This window comes from Mastacembelus armatus, chromosome 23 (genome assembly GCF_900324485.2).
Source record: "Mastacembelus armatus chromosome 23, fMasArm1.2, whole genome shotgun sequence".
Classification (NCBI taxonomy): Eukaryota; Metazoa; Chordata; class Actinopteri; order Synbranchiformes; family Mastacembelidae; genus Mastacembelus; species Mastacembelus armatus.
The window spans coordinates 7,728,006-7,745,070 of NC_046655.1; the positions used below are offsets into that span (position 1 = coordinate 7,728,006).

At 40.1% G+C, this 17,065-nt stretch overlaps 1 protein-coding gene across 8 annotated transcripts in view; it reads right to left on the reverse strand.

Annotated features, from left to right (window-relative positions):
* Nucleotides 1–416: 416 nt before the first annotated feature.
* The window catches only part of tfec (transcription factor EC), a 29,835-nt gene continuing 13,186 nt past the window's right edge, over nt 417–17,065 (reverse strand). The window contains exons 1-9 of one of the 8 annotated variants that reach the window (XM_026326520.1): nt 11,810–12,663; nt 11,161–11,584; nt 7,561–7,815; nt 6,700–6,798; nt 4,528–4,648; nt 3,509–3,565; nt 3,337–3,412; nt 2,244–2,391; nt 417–1,323 (exon numbers count right to left, since the gene is read on the reverse strand). In XM_026326520.1, coding sequence (XP_026182305.1) covers nt 841–1,323; nt 2,244–2,391; nt 3,337–3,412; nt 3,509–3,565; nt 4,528–4,648; nt 6,700–6,798; nt 7,561–7,659 — 1,083 coding nt within the window. In that variant the 5' untranslated portion in view covers nt 7,660–7,815; nt 11,161–11,584; nt 11,810–12,663 and the 3' untranslated portion in view covers nt 417–840. Of the gene's footprint in view, nt 1,324–2,243; nt 2,392–3,336; nt 3,413–3,508; nt 3,566–4,527; nt 4,649–6,699; nt 6,799–7,560; nt 7,816–8,372; nt 11,058–11,160; nt 11,585–11,809; nt 12,665–17,065 lie in introns of those variants that run through there. The other 7 variants (XM_026326517.1, XM_026326516.1, XM_026326519.1 and 4 more) reach the window with 7 other exon arrangements.

The window sequence follows — 17,065 nt, forward strand, 5'->3', positions numbered from 1 at the left end:
GAAGTTTATCTTTTGTGTTCTATGACTATGAATGTAGTGTTTACATGATAAAATATGTGAAGAAAAGCCAAAATCAAGTATACAAAAAAGGGGTTTATTATATTTTCCAACCCCTACTAGGAATAGAAAAGGTAACATGTTAGATAATAATATATATCATTTTATGAATACATGAATTAAAACATTTATAAATATACAAACACTCATTTAACAAAAACACTTAAACAGACCAGACAGAGGACATGTTAGGCATTGAGGTGGGTACATCAGTTATCAGTTATATGTCTATATTTTCTTTCAGACAACTGGAGTTCAAACAAGGCACAACAAACAAGCACAGTCCTGACTGTAACTTTTGTGAAGTAGATGTATTTAAAAAAAAAAAAAAAAAAAAAAAAAACGATAGCCTGGGCAAGTTTTCAGTAATTATTTTGCATGTTACAGTGTACGGCTACCACAGTGTTTACCACAAAAACAGTAGAAATTGTCAGTTATATTATGTACATAAAGGCTAATAAGTGTCTCCCTTTTTCTTGTAATCTGTTTCTGCTCTGTCTGGGAGGCAGAGGAATGTGTTGATTGGCTGTAGGAAAGTTAAAAGGAGCAAGTGTTGGAACCGGAGGTCCGTGGGATGTTTCCCATCCTAAGCTTTTGGGCCATTTGAGCTCTAACACTCACCCGATCAACAAGGGGCACTGTCTGGTGTGTGTGTGGTCAGTGTTGTATGCCCAGAACCATCGGTCAGTCTTTAAAAGGCTCTGTGTTGGTCCTTTACCACTGAGGATTACAACCCTGTTTTCATGAGGAGATAACAGGAGTGTTTTCTGAAGAGGGCTCCCATTATAGGTCGTCACCCTCTGCAGAGCTGAAGCTGCTCCTGCGACTGCTGTCCTTGGATGCAGCTCCAGGTGAGCCAGCTGACAGGAGTGGGTCGGTGCCAAACGGCGAGAGCGGGTCATCCATCAGGATCTCGTCCAGCCGGTGCTCCTCCTTGAGCGTGGCGCTGAAGAAGTCTGTGAAGTGGGACAGTGGGTCAGAGAACGTGGTGCAGCTGTCTGCACCGGTGATTTGATCTTGCGGCCCGCCGGCGCTGGGAATTGTCGACACACCAGCCGCCGCAGCTATTCTCTGGAGGTAGTCGCTGTTGGGGTCCTCCTGGTAGAGTGGTGGCTGCTGTGGCTGCTGGGTCTGGGGAGAAGACTGCTGCTGCTGCTGTTGTTGTTGCTGTTGTTGTTGTTTGAGGAGGTGGGAGGAAAGTTCAATGTTTCCCAAGGCAGTAGTCATGTTTGGGAGGCCATGTGCTCGTGCCTGAATCTCAAGCTCCTGGAAACAAAAGGGAAAAAAACCTTGCATTAAAGAAGGAATAAGTTTATCAAATATCGTTGAGAAATCTACCTCAGTCATTGGAATATCAAGATGAATAAACACTTAAAAATGTCCCGCATTATGAGCAGATTTGCCATGACAACAGCATGGAGTAACAATGGGACAATCCACACCACACCTTTTCCTCATCTCCTCCACATTCTGAGGTTATGTTGGTCTTGGGTGTTAACACACACTTTTCGCCTACACACATTTTATCACAGAGTATGTGATCAGCACTAATCACCCATAAGTGTCATCACAATTTGACCTTTGCTGACAGCCCTTTTATCACCAGTGGTGGTGAAGGCTTCCTGGACTGTTTTGTCATCCTGGAAGGTGATTACAGAATTTTCTGTTTTTCCCATCATAAACTCATCATAAACCACAATCGGTGTGTAAAAGTGCACAGATGTGTGGTCTGTGTATGCATGTGTGATTGGGCATCTTTTCTGCTAGTGATCATCCTCTATTTGCAACCTGCTTTTATTTCCACTGAGGTCATTGTCTTTATTCATCAGGTAATTAGCACTGAGCTCTCTGAGATTAGATCAGAGGGAGGAAGGGGGAGGTGTGGACTGGTCTCTTGTAAACAGTTTAGGACTTGAGGTGGAAATTTGTTCAAGTTGTAGGGTCTTAAGGTTCTGGAGCTGGAATTAACCAAAGTGTGATTGACCTGGCTGTGATGGAGTCAGGTGGATTTACAGAGGTGAGCATGTATTTACAGCAATATAAAGAGTTATGAATTTCTGTATCAGCTCTCCCTCCCCCTCTGCTCATTTCTGATTTCTTTTTCTCCATGTTATTCCAAACTGATGTGCTTAGTCACCGTGCATACCACAAAAACACAATAAAACACATGCATTCTGTTATATTACCTGGATCCTCAGCAGCAGCCTTCTGTTGGCTTGCTCCAGCTTCTTCTGTCGACTCTCCAGCTCTCGAGCATGCTGCTGCTCCTTTTGCAGCCACCTTATGTACTCCACTGAGGCCTTCAGGATGGTGCCTTTGTTCCAGCGCATGTCGCTGCAGAAAGGAGAAATGTAAAAGATAACCTTTTACACAGAACCCCCTGATGTCGGCAGAATATCTTCCACAGTAACAAAAAAAAAGGGGGGGGAAAGTTTTAACACTGATTTCTTTTTTTTTTTCTCCTTTTTTTTATTATATGAAAAAAAATGATTTACATGGGGCAATTACTCATCCTTGGACATTACATGGGGACGCTGAATGGAAATTTTAATAGAATAGTTAAGTAGCTATGTCCAGAGTCCATTCTCGTACCTCCTTGTTCAGTAAAATTAATCCTCGAATAAAAATAGGTGAGGGAAAATGAGCTAAGAAGGAAGACAGGGCGAACAGGGAGCATTGGACTTAAGGTGCTAGAGTGCAAGTCATTCTTTTGCAGATATTATTGCTTTTTTTAAATAAGGAAAGGGGAGCTGTAGTAAAATTGGCCTTTTCTACATGAATGAGACATTGGTCTGATCAGCACTAATATTCTCTTTTATCCCGTGTTAATGGCACGACGACGACGCTAACCTTCCATTTAAATTTGAAGCAAAGTTCAATTGTGAAAGATGGCCGATGGATTTCAATTCAGCTCCATACGCCGTCTCTATGTTCCAATTGTGCTTCAAACTTTGATTCAAATGGTGTGGCCTGCTCCTTTGCATTTGACCCTTTCCTCATCATTCAAGCTTTGAGCTGAACTGCCGGGACCCAGTGAGAGGATGTACATCTCTTGGAGTGAAGACTACAATGGAAGTTCAAGTGCACCCTTGAAATATGACTGAAATGTGCTTGAGTGCTCATTTGAATTCAGTGAACAACCTTTAGAGTGTCTTTGTGCTTAGAATTTAATACACTTCCCTGCCTGACCAGTTCTTGCAATTGTTTCTGAGACATAAAGCAAAGAGAAGCAGAAGGTAATAGTAAATCATAAATATATTTTGGTATTTTGCAACTTACGGGTCGTTTGACTTTGGTATGAGAGTCCCCAGCTCCTTAATCCTGTAGTTGATGTTGTATCTTCGTCTTCTTTCAACTAAGCAAGCACAACAAAAAACAGTGTAAGAGATGATTAGGGTATTGTCAGACAAGCTCATTGTGTGGGAGCTAAAAGGCTGCAGAAGACACTTACTCAAATTATGGTTGTCTTTCTTCTGTCGCTCTTTGGCCATCACCCTTGTGTCGTGCTCTGGAAAAAAAAGAATCGGAGAAGGGAACGAATAGATTAGCAGCTCAAGGTAGTTAAAAAAGTGAAAGACAAGTCAGACAGGAGACACACACACTGTTGTTTTGAGGGAGTTCAGAGCTGGGGTCAGGCAGAATGTGGAACATCCATGCAATAGCATATACCACAGACACAAGTTTGACCTTCTTACATATACACATGCTGAAAGAGCCCAGTGTTTTCCCCTTCCAGCATGTCTGGAGCTCATTGTGAAGAAAAAAAACGGTGATCACTTTTAAATTACTTACTGTAATTAAGACAGTTTAGCAAATTCACTAATGTGTCCCAGAGAGAGACAAAAATGCCAGTGCGTCCATATTTGTATTCACATTCCTCCAAATTACATAATTAGGGCCCTGAGATTGGATTTCCCAATTTGCTTCTGTTGATTCAATCAAAACAATTTAAAGTCTGTGTAACAGCCCATTGTCCTCTCCACTCACACTCCAATGAAACAGATGGCAATTTACTTAGAGTGAAGGGTTCTTCAGGCATCCTTTCTATTTCCTAAATCAATTAGGCGTCTTTGCTTGATGCATGACATTAATAAGAAATGCCTTAAAGGACCCTCTGAATTTTTTTGTGACAAAAGGTCTAAACATTTCTATGGCTTATTAACAGAACCAGCGACAAGTAGGACAATGTTTGTGAAACACTGGACACAATTCAGGTACAGTCAGCTTACATGTGTTGATGTTTGCGTGACACGTAACTACGCTTGATTTTAGCAGGAATATACACCCACAAGTTGCTATTTATAGATAACACAGGTGCATGCTTGAGCTCCAGTGTTTTAAAGGGTTTTTTTGTTTTAATTCCACAAAATATCTGGCTCTAACTAACTGTGATTTTTTTTTTTTTTTTTTTTTACACTTTGAGTATGTGAGAACTCATTGATTGGTTAGTGCTATGGTATGAGTTCATACCTGTGTATTCCCTTTTTACAGTGAGCTTTGTAGGGTTAGATGTGGGACTCATTCCACCATTAGGGGCGTTCATACCTTGTTCAACCCCATACACGTCCAGCATGCTGCTACTGAGGGACACCTGGGAAGGGTTGAGGAAGAGAAGAAAAGAGAAAGGGTCAGCAACAGGGGAAGCACATTTACATTTCACATGCAAATTAACATAGGTGCCTTTCAGACTTTAACAAAAGACCAAACGCAAATAGTTGTTTTTAGCTGCTGTGTGGCTTTGTTTAGCTTTGCTAAAAATGACAAGAGACAACCGGAGCGATCAGATCCTTGCGGAGAAGCCGGTCAGCCCCCAGGCCTCTAAGTTTGGACCTCCCAGCAGGGAGTTGTGGTACCCACGTCTGCCACAGTTGGACAGGGCAAGCCCAGTGCTGTGGTCATGAATTGCTCCCATATTCAGATTCCCTGCTCATCTTACATTACAAAGAGTAAAAACAACTTATCAAAGACGTGACCTTGTTGAAACTAGGTCAGTAAAGGGTTCTCGCCCTCCAGCCTCACTCCATATAACCCTGACCTCCAACCCAGGCTTGAGGTTTGGTTTGACCAGGCATGATGCTTGATGCTGCTAATGCCACCATTTTCAAAACCCCGCCTGCCGAAAGTGCTCCTAAGACAGTGGTGTGCTCTGTGCTGAAAATAGTATCAATAGATGAAAAGGCTAGCTAGGTCAACTTCATGAACAGAGGCAAAACTGTTTTCCCTACGGGTCTCTTCTTGTCTGGGAAAGCATGCATCAGCTCTGCAATAATGACGCCTTTTCACAGAATGGGGGAGATGACAAGATATAGCGTCCTGACACACATGTGTGTCTAATTCGCATTTGTGTATTTATGGAAAAATGCTACAAAAGACGCCATGGACTCCAAGATGTGCACAGCGAATTTTATCCACAACATGTGTCAACTCTTACTGCAAGACTGTTGAATGTGACGAGGCTGCTTGTCAAGATACGAGGCAGAAAACAAAAGAATATAAAGAGAAAAAATGAGGAAAGAAAACAAAAGATAGTTCTAATATCTGTTGGTTTGGTTTACATGTGTGGGTTTTTTTTTTCCCTCATTATCTAACCAAGATGAGACAAAAAGGGAGGAGGAGAGGACAAAAGTGCTTATCAAAATGAAAGATTGTAACAATTCCCCTACTACTCCTATTGTAATCACTTCAATCTCTCTCCCGTCTGTGTTCCTGGATGTGTTGACACGGTGAAACGATGTGATGCATCGTACTGTATGACTAATTAGGATGAATTGATCTACTTAAGCACGGTATCATTTCTGAACAAGCCCACTGGGAGTGTATGCATTAGTCCAATCCAATGGCTCAGTAACTCTCTCCACCTAAACCTCTCACTTCGCACTCCCGTCGTGCTCCTGTCCTTATTTACAACCTACTGACTCTCTTGAGTTCCTCCTCCTCTCCCACCATGCCTTATCTTTTCCTACCCCTTCTCGTTCCTTCTCTGTCACAGTATGTGTTGCAGATGTGTTTTGCTATTTATCTCTGGGTATGATTCTTTGTCTGTTAGTCTCTGTCTGTATTTAAGGTCAGGATTCCCAGGATTAGCTTCCCACAAAATCTCTCTGTATGTACTTCAGGTGTTGCTTTGTTCACTGACCAAATAGGCGCCTTGTCCCTGGATTTTGCTGGGAGTTTTTGAATTCCTTTATGGCCAGGAATTCTATTGATAGGATGGACAAGTTCTATAAATGTAGCTTCTGCTCTTGTCACGTTGTCATTAATGATATACCTCTGTCCACGTCATCCTTCGTTTTAACGTAATCTTCATTGTTAAACTTCTTGAGTAATGCGAGAAATGTTGCTAAGCCCCACTGAACTTTGACTCATGCCTGCACTTAAGCTGACCTCAAACTAAGAAGGGTCCCACTTTTCCCAAGTTAGTTAAGCAAGCGCCTAAATGTTTGGGTGGAGGAACCATAGTTTCAAGTCCCATCTGAACTTAGAGAGAAGTCATTATTAAGAAATTTAACTTGAAAATAATGTGAGCAGGTTAAAAAGCAAAGGATATGTTGCAGAAATCAATATAAAGGACCTTCATACCATAGATAGCACAGTGTTAGTGCGTGGCTGTTTGAGCAATAATGTAATGTGATGCATACTTACATTGTTTTGCATTATGTTAGGCTCCATGCAATCCAAGCCTCCATCATTGAAACCGGATTCAAGACTAATTAGGTCATCAATAACTTCATCCATTGGAAACTAAAAAAAAACAGTCATTTCAGTGTACTCATGGACAGACTGATTCTTTGTACTAGAATTTCAATACTGTCCAAGTCTAATCTTTTGAAAGGTTAACATTCAAACCAATATGGACACAAGAATGGGGAGGGATTGTCAAGAGACCAATCCAATATCAGACTAGTTCTGTGCCACCATGTTCTCAAGTTAGCTACCAGTGTTGGCAAGAAAGTCTGTTATCAAAGTAGTTTCCTTCTTGGAAAGGGTTTTCTCATCAGAGACTGCATGTCTGAAGTTATTGATGAGCACATCAGGGAGAGAGGGAGATTAATAATGGCCTCACTTTGTTTAGATGTTTGTCTAGATGATTAGTTGAAACTACTCTCTGCATTATTGAGACTTTTCTAACTGGATTAATTTGTCATTGGATGCATGGGAATTGTACTGTACTTTTGTTGTCCATCCCAACAAAGTGTCAGCCATGATTTATCTCTTAAGTTGAAAGAATTTAGAGTGACTGCAGCAGATGTTTTACAAAGTGAAAACTCAACATACAGCAAGTGATTTTTTTTTTTAAAGCAATATAGTGTTGACAGGAAGAATGATGTGAAATCAAGAAGTGCAGCCCACAGTTTATCCATATGTGACCCATTCTGTGATTCACATTTGTTTCACTCTTTTCCAGTCACCGCTAGACACATTTTGACTTTTATCAATTTCAGTTCCATAAATTGTGCAACATCATAATTCACGTTTGCTTTCTTTTTCCATATGTTTACTCACCTCGCTGTCGTGATTGGCCATAGTAAGCAGGGTAACAGGGCTGTTGGGGCTGCTGCTGTCGCTGACACTGGGCATATGTCCGTTCCTCATGATTGGCATGGTGGCCAGCGGCTGGCCGGGGGTGTGTGGATGCGGCACAGCGTGGCCCTGTCCTGCCGAAGAGGCCAGTTTGGAGCCCAGTGTCAGGTACTGCTTGACCTGTTGATTCTGAGTCTGGTGGAGGTGGAACTTAGAGTTGTCCAGATGGCTCTGTACCTGCAGCAAAAACAATATATGTATATATATATATATATATTAAAAAAAAAAAAAAAAAAAACTTGAAAATATATATTTAATATATATATTAAATATATCTAATTTGCTGGAATAGAAAATTAGCTCAGGCGGTTGGAGACTGTTTCTTACACTACCAAAACAGTCATGACTAAGAGCATATTTGTGCTGTTGGCCTGCCAATAAGATGATCTTATTCGACACAAAGAAAGAGTCAGCTTTCCTATTATTAGTCACACAGCAAATTTACAGACTTACAGCAGCACAGTGTTGTAGAATCTCAGCGAACATTCACATTAAAGTGAGCAGTGTTTATAGCAACTTTATGAAAATTAGGAAAATTTCTTCAGGCCATTTTTTGTCATTTTAGTGTTAAAATATGGTCACTAACAAACGTCTTAACCGCAGAACTGAAGTTGACACAGCTACCAGTAAGAAAAGCCCTATAAATATGTTACATTAGAAAACTTTATACCATTGTTGAACAAAACAGTTTAGCAGGTATTTCAGGAATAAAACCAGAATTGTGGTATTCTTACATTTGAAGCTCTGGTTGCGTCCCGCATTGTGTAGTAACTGCAGTCAGCTAAGTGTGGCATTCTCAGAAAAGCAGATAATCTTCGGTTTGGTTTGTTATCGTCTAGTAACAGGTCAGATTTAGGGATCCAGGTGTGCTGCTGCAATCCTGTTAATCTGACTCTCAGTAAGTGTCTGTCCCTTCCTGCCCCTCTGCCAAATTCTTATAAAGGTCCCCGACTGAACTAATTAGCATGTTGCATAGCATGATAATCACTTCAAACACTGGACTGTCAGATCACCCAGGGTTTGATCACTGCAGGATATCTGACTTTAGCCTCTATCACTTCTTCTAGACCGCCCATTTCTGTCTGGCTGACCAATCAGTGGTCAGCTCCCGAAGTCCTCTGCTGCCTGCTCTAGGGGTTGTGGCAGCACAATTGACCCTTGTTCCCTATTTGGGGGTTTTAAATAACTCCTCTCATGCCATTTTTAACCAAGCCTTTTTGTGAATTCACTGTTTTCAGTGTAGAAATGTAGAAATGTTTTGTATCATCAGTTTGTCAAACAATAAAATAAAACTGTTCTGAGGTCTTGATAACTGTAAGTTGAGGGTTATTTTCATTATGTATTTCATCATACATAAAAATATCTAACTTACTAAGCGCTCACAAAGAAGTCCACTGTTATAACGTGCATTGTTAGAATTTGTTTTTATTTTCTAAAGTTAATCTTGTCGGTTGTCGAAGGCCATCTTGTCTGTCCATGACCCAGATGTTTTTTTTTTCATAACTCCACAATACAGAAATAGCATGCTCCGTGGCCTCTCCTGAACTTTTTTTATTTTTTTTTATTATTACCAAATGAATACGGTCTTCCATGACTAACCTCAGCTAATCGGTTAGAAGAAAAAGAAACTCTGATAAGCAACAGTGAAGATGTAGCAGATTCAGCAGACTGTGCTATAATACTAAACTGAAGAAAAACATATTTTTCATAATCGTTTCTACATCTGCTCCCATAATCATGCTGCCACATTTAGGGTGCATTATCCAACCTTAAAACAGGCATTGTTGATCAAGCAACATCACAGGTAATCAACATATCTAACGAGAGCCTCACTATCTAGCAGTGGCTGTTATGGGATAATGTTATTTATTGCTGTTATCAATTGAATAATTAAAGGCATAGAAGCAAAATCCCCGATTTAATTTATTTTAATTTTTGAGAGGAAGGATGTGCCATTTCCTCTCCCAAATGTTACATGGTGTGTCAGAGAGAATTGCTGGAATAGACTAAATCAGTGGCCTGTAGAAGGTACCCCATTGTGTTTTCAGGCATCTTCCAGCAATGATAGTTTTTATGAGGTCAAATGTCAACTGACACAATGCTCCTAAATCATAGGGACTTTTAGCTCTGGCAGCGTCAAGACTTTATACTAAAATTCAGCGTTAAATTCCCCATGTCAGCTAGACTAGCTTGCCTTATTCACCACTCATCCACCTAACTAAGAACAGGCTCATCACAATACTCAACTTGTCAGTAGCGACTGAGAGCTCTTATCTGACTTCTTCAGGCCAAACAAGATGCCAGTTGTTAGCCAATCAACATTTTTTTCCCACTACGGATAGCAGGAGGGATGCCAGGATTGCTACACACCACATCTGCCTTGTGTGACAGCAGATTGTCCTGGTTTCACTTCAGCTTTCTCACTACTGTAAATGCCGGAGACTTGCTTGTTATCCACTTAAGGAAATCTTATTAGATTTGAGAGGTAATGGTGCTTCAGTCACTGAGGCCAGCCTTGACAATGGCAGGCCTGTGCATGTGTGAAGAGGACATGCTGAAAATTATCAATGCTTGCCGTACACATGGGACAAGAATCGAGGGTCAAGTTTGGGATTGTTGAGACTATTGTGATGCTTCGCACACTTCAGCTTTTCTGTCTCTCAGTATGGCTACTGGCACCTGCTATAACAAGTGATACAGTGTTTGAGGTTAGTGGTTGAGAAGGTCACAGGTTCACTTTCTGTTAACCCACATTTGCACTTATTTTTGACACAAGCCCTGTATGTATGAAAATGCAGGCTAAAACTCCTGATTTAATTAAATCAGTCAATGCATTTGCCTTGTGACTTATATTTCATTCAATAATTGTTAAATAATACTAATAAATACTTCAGTTTATTTAAGGACATTTGCTTCTTCATGATTTGGAATGGTTATATAAGAAGGTAATATATGTCCAACTTGGTTTGGTGCTACTTGCATCCTGTTGACATATGGGGTCAGCTGCACCTTTACCATGTTATCCTCATTACAGTTGTTTAAATTGTTTAAATAGAAATGTTAGAACCAGACAGTGCCCTTGGTCCACACACACACACACACATACACACACACACACACACACACACACTACTTCTTTCTTTCTCAATGAAATCTGTCCTGACTCAAGTACTCACCATGTTCCTAACCACACATGAATACAGTGGGGTAATCAAATCCAATACGTACTCTGTTGTGCTCTCCCCTGAAATCACATCACATCTCTCTAGCTGTAACATATATAGTGTTTATGATTTATGCAAGCAAACTGCAGCTATAAAGGATATCACAGCACTGATCTGATAAGAACTTAATAAAAAAATAACATCTATATCCAGCAATACAGGATATCCTGTATATATATATATATACAGGCTATATATATCCTAATAATGTTATACCTGCAATCCAAAAGTTTCCACTGAAAGAGAAAAACACAATTTCAACCTCTATTTGAGTGAATTTGATAATGCAATAATTTACCTCTGAGGTAATAGGTGTTTTTCGTCCCACTCAAATGCTGCACTCACAATGCCATTACAACAGACAAGTTCACAGGTGTTTCTTCTACATGAAAAACTCTTGCCTAACTCAGTTTCAGTCTTGCCCAAGTTCTCCTTTCACTTCAGTATAATCCAACAACTTATGAAACACTGGGTGATGGTGACATTAAATAGCTGTGCAAATTATGGACAAAACCTTGTAGGAGGTTTGGATTCATTTCTGCAAAAAGCTATATTTTACAACCTACTGACACAAATACAGACTGCAGTAGTGATGCTCAATTAATTTTTTGCCCAACTTAAATCTATGAAGATAAGATGAAAGTGGAACAAAAACCTTTCAGACATGCCCACTGTGTTTTTTGCTGAGCCTGCTAAACAATAAAAAGTTGCAGCAGCACACCCTAGATTGTGAAATGTGCGGGAAGATAAGACAGGATAACAAAATGATCACATAATCTGCATTCCACGGTGGCTGTTCGCTAATTCTCATTTCATGTGCATGCCTTTTAAAAAAGCACAGACAATCTCTCTTGCATGTAAACACAAACAAATGCACACCCTGTTACACATCTGCTTTCCTATATCTGATCTGGCTCGATTTCACTTATGAAGTCGCTCCCCCCTACCTGTAGAAGCTGGATCTCTGTCAAGGTGATCACTTTGACCACACAACAACGGCTCATGGCTCCCCAGAGTGGCAGCGTCTCCCACCACAGGAGCTGCAAACTCTTACAAAAGAACAAGAACTGTCAAGGGCTACAGCCGTGCCTCTCACTGAGCCAGGGGAAAAAGAAGAGGAAGAAGGAGAAAGGTGCTGCAGCCTTCTTCCTGAGCTTTTGCAGAAATATCGGAAAGGAAGGCATGACACATCAGCTTATTTGAGAACCGCACGGACCATTTCCTGTGTGTGTGTGTGTGTTAGTACATGTTCATGTTTTTGGTCAGGGAAAAGCCTGACAGAGGCAGAAATACAGATGGCAGTTAGAGTGTGTGTGTACGACTGTAATAAGTTGACAGAATGTGAGTTCCTGCTTGTGGATCACCACTTTCCTGCCTGCAGAATATCCAGGCCAGCTCAGCACATTCTCCCAGGTTATCTTCATGACACCCTCTTCCCTTGAAAGGGTTTGTCTCCATCAAACTACAGTCATGGTTTCAACTAGGGAAACGTGCAAAAAATGTAATCTGTGTATGTGTGAAAATATGCTGGAACACACAAGCTTGTTATCATGTTCCAGTCACTGTCAGGCCACAACAAAGGCCAATGCAGGACTTCCCAGAATGGCTCTCAGAAAATTCCTGGACACAGCAAATTTAAACAGGGTTGCAGCCTTTAGATAATAAAAACAGCTAAATCAGCTACTGCCATTCTCCTCAGCTATATATGAAGACACTGACGTCAATACAAGTAGAGTGAAACTTTAAAATCCTAGCAGCCACACCAATCAATAAATACATTTGAATAATTTCTGCTGAAGCACCTGTTTTGTTTTACTTCCACAGTGTCCAACCACAAAAATAAGTTGTTGCTGCATTAAATTGCAGTTTGTCCTGCACATGTCCATGTCCGTGGATGATTTCTATATGTCTAGTATTGCTGTCATGATGTTTTAGGTACGGTGATCGCTGCACAAAAGGCGTTTTGACTGAAACCAAACATTATCAGCTGGGTAATGACCATTATTTATGCTGCAGTGTCCAAATCGCTCTGCTGCTGTTTGAAGGTTCAGCATGTGTCATGCTCAGCTGTTCTTCGTCTCTGTTGTGTCTTTGTGAGAGAATGTGTCCGTGTGCATGCACACAACTGTGTTTTGTTCTTTTGCAAGTTCATCATTACCCCCGTGTATACTTGTCTGCTTCTTGTTTATCTGATGCCTCCTGTGTGTACGCGGTCCATCAGATCTAGCCAAATTCCTAGCAGGCCACTTTTGGCTCATCTTGGGGCAAGCCACAAGTGCTCACCTTTGTTAGTCCCCCTGCATGGCATGTTTTAAACATCAGGGACTTCCTGTAAGATTTGGCCTGCTTCTGAGACAACACTTCAAAGTGCAGCTCCCACATCTGAGGTCTGTTTTATCCTGCTAGAAAAGGAATGCATAATGGACACAGCACCACTGCACTTTTAATGATTCTTATATGAATTAAATATTACAGCCATTTTAACTGGAATACACTTGAAAAGGCCAGTGTTCATGTGTGTGTTTGTGTGTGCTTGTTACTTTGACTACCTTTTTGAGACCTAATAGCAGTTTTAATTTAATATCCTGCAATGTAAAAATATTTGCAAAGAATCCTATTGTTTTAGATCTCAGCTTACACTACACTACTATTGTCTGAAGAATTATCGTGTTTGTGCAGGAAGAACACAAAATGCAAACACTTTTTTTATTTAAGTTGAAAAGAGAAGAAGATGCCAAATTTTCCAAATGTTTGGTAGGGTACTTAAATAAAGTCTCTTAGATAAATATGTAACATGCATGTCTTAAAGTAGATCTGATTTGTTAGTAGCACATTTAAATCCAATTTTGCAAAAAAAAAAAAAAAAAAAATTACAAACAGTTTCAGTCAACTGAAAGATTTCAGAGGGAGGAGAAATTGGAGGATACAGTCTGTACTGTCTTTTCTCATCAGTACAGAGGGGGATGTAATCAGTCGAAATGGAATAATATAATTTTTGCTGCTAAATCGGTTAGAGCACGTTATTCACTGTGAGCAGTGAAAAGGAGCCCGTTCACAGGAACACCTGAGAGATCGAAGTCCCTCTATACACGTTTGTCCAAGCCCACTGTGTTTTACAGAGATTCATACAAACACTAACGTACATTCTTTAATGACCTCTGCTGGTAAAGGTGACCAAGAATACCGTTTTTCATTTTCATGTATTCATACTTCTTAAGTGCTATCATTATGTTTCAATTTAAGATAAGACTGTATTATAAGATACAGAGGCTAAGCAGCATTCACTGGGTTAGCTCTCCCAGCCAGCTTTGACTAGCTAACATCAAGCTAATGAAGTTATATCACCAAGCTGAGATAATAACATGTGATACTACATCATCATGTCTTATTATGGACATGGTCTTATGCAATTTGACGTGAGAGGAGGCAGCAGTTTTATTCAGGGCATAATTCCCAGTGCATACTGTTGCTTCAAGTATTGACTTATAAGCCTTATGAAATCAGTTATAGTGTATACTATATACTATCAGTTATAGTATATAGTATATAGATATAATGCAGTTTTTACATACTGCTATTTTCCCCTGTACTGATGAATACTGCTTAAAAAATTTTAATCAGACTTGTGAATCGACACAAGTAAATAAAAATGGAGCCTGATGTTTAGTCACTGACCACAGGCAGGTTCATGCCACCGCCGCAAAGCTGCTGAGGAACACAGAGCAGAGGACGCTGGGTAAAATGCTGTGTAGTGGTTGTTCTCCTGAAAGGGGCACCTCATCCTTGACCCTCACTGTCCAGTGAACTGGAACAGGATAGGCCAGTGCTTAGCATTGCTTCTCTGAATGATGTCAGAAAGCTGTACTCTAGACAACTTTAATCTCCTCATTTTGGCAGACGGTGAAAAGAAGCCCCGGTGGGCTCAAACTGTAACTATGAAGATGAAGTCTTATTAAAATTACGCACATGATTGATTGCGAGACAGTCCCAGCTCACCAAATTAAAGGCCTTTCAAGCTGGGGCAAAGGCCTGCAGATACTAAAATAATACTCACTACTCCATGATACTCACTGCACTGTAGGTTCATTTGATCCACTATAGTCCACATTTGGATAAACATGTTGTGTTGGACCAAAACAATCATGTACCCCTTACTTTTAGCTGTCTAACATTACATTACATTACATTTAACCTACTATTTCAACAGATTGCTCAGTACTTTTAGTGAGCTGTTAAAGACTTCTCTGCTCACTTGCTTTTAACATGGGGTTCAGGAATCACAGATGACTCAATGAGTGGAAATGTGGTTTAATCAAATAATAATTTCTATAATTTTGAATTCATTGAGCTACTCTAGAATCTCTCCTTGTTCCCCCTGACAAATGGAGGAGTACCCCATGGGGTACAAAAATCCTTAGTTAGGAATCATTGAATTAAAGGGGCACTATATAGTTAATAGTGAATGATTTTGAAGTTTAAGAGCTTACTTATCTTTGTGCAAATGTTGAGAGAGCTACACATAAAAATATTTGCAGTAAGATTTAAGGGAACACTTTCTGGCAAATGATCACAGTGAACATCAACATAGGAAACAATTCACTGCAGTTCCTCTGACCTTTGAAGATTAATATGGCATCAGAAAGAGTTCCTCCTCTCCATAACCAATATAAAGTGCATTTGTGTGTGTTTGCAGTCCACAGTCCACAAAGTCTTTGGTGCGGATATATTGAGAGCTCCACCCCCCCCCCCCTTAACTTGATTGTGGGAAATGAAATAATGCAATAACTGTTTGAGAACTAAGCAGAAAATTAAATCAACTTTGACCTTACCCAAACTAATAATGTATGGTTTGTACTGTAGACAAAGAGCTGTTTGTTTGCTCTGTTCTATCTTTGTGCCCCAGCTGTTTGAACAAGCAAGCTGTTGAGACAAAGGGATAAATGCCAACGCAAGAGAGGAAGACCGAGAATGAAAGTGAGTGGCGAGGCTGTCATCACCTTCAGGTCTGATCGGTTTTTATATTGACCTGCATTTAGATCATATCATTATTTAGGAAATGCCTCCCATCTTTAATATTCTTCTTTCCCTATACTGAATTTCTGCCATTTGGGCAATACTGTGTTAATGTTCCTCCTTAAATCAACATGCCAAACTCTATGAGATAAGGTTCACCACAGCTAAATATCAACAACATAGCAACCTTAAATTTATTATTTACCATCTTAAAAAGCAGGACTACATCTAACCAATTTCTGAAGCCTTTCGAAAGTGATTTCATGCCTCGAACCACTGGCCTCATGTTTTGGTGCAGACACACGTTTCAGTTTGTCTATATTTGTCAAAGTTGTATTAGTTTTTTGGGTGTAATGTGAGTGTGAGCAGGCAGTGTTTTAAAAATGTCTAACAAGAAATAAGTTATTCTTTTCTAATCACTTCACTTTCTTATTATTTGTCTTCTGGGCTTGATTTACTCACTATATTCTGCAGGTTAGAATGTAATGCACTTAAATACCAGAGTGTCCTTGAACACACCACCAAGAAGCGAGCATTTTCAAAAAGCTGTTGGTCCATCCTCTTATCTGCATTATAACACGCTAATAATGTAACTTTGCTAAAAAAGTAAATGCAGTAAAATCTTCACTCTGCAGATGTTTATGGAAACCAATACCTGGCAGAAGGTTAGGGAGTACTCTATATGTAAATGTGATTTGTAGTTACTGGGCTAAAACAGGAAAATCCTTTGATCCTTAATGGATTTGAGCTGTTGCAAACTGTAAGCATAGCCTACATGCTATGCTTTAAGCACTTTGAACTATCCAGAGGTCATGAGTGCATTCTGTGCTTAGGGAAGATTTTTTTTTTTTTTTTTTTTTTTTATTCTTCCACTTTTTTGCTTTCTTTACTTCGCTCTCTCTCCTTCTGTCTCCCTCGCTGTCTGCCTCTTCATCTATATCAGTCTCTCTCTCCATCTCTGGTTATAGTAATGATCTGATGTGCAGGCAGAGAAGGCACCTATGTGAGGCTAACATGAGACGACAACAACCTTTTCATCACAATGGGGAGCCCCAGAGACCAAAAGACTTACTTAAAAGGCGTATTTCAGGGTATTAATTAATTGACATGGCTCACCCAGGTATGGGAAACCTTTCGTAAGGCAATTAAAGGACTAGTACAGAGAAAAAGCTGTACTGTAGGCAGCCAAG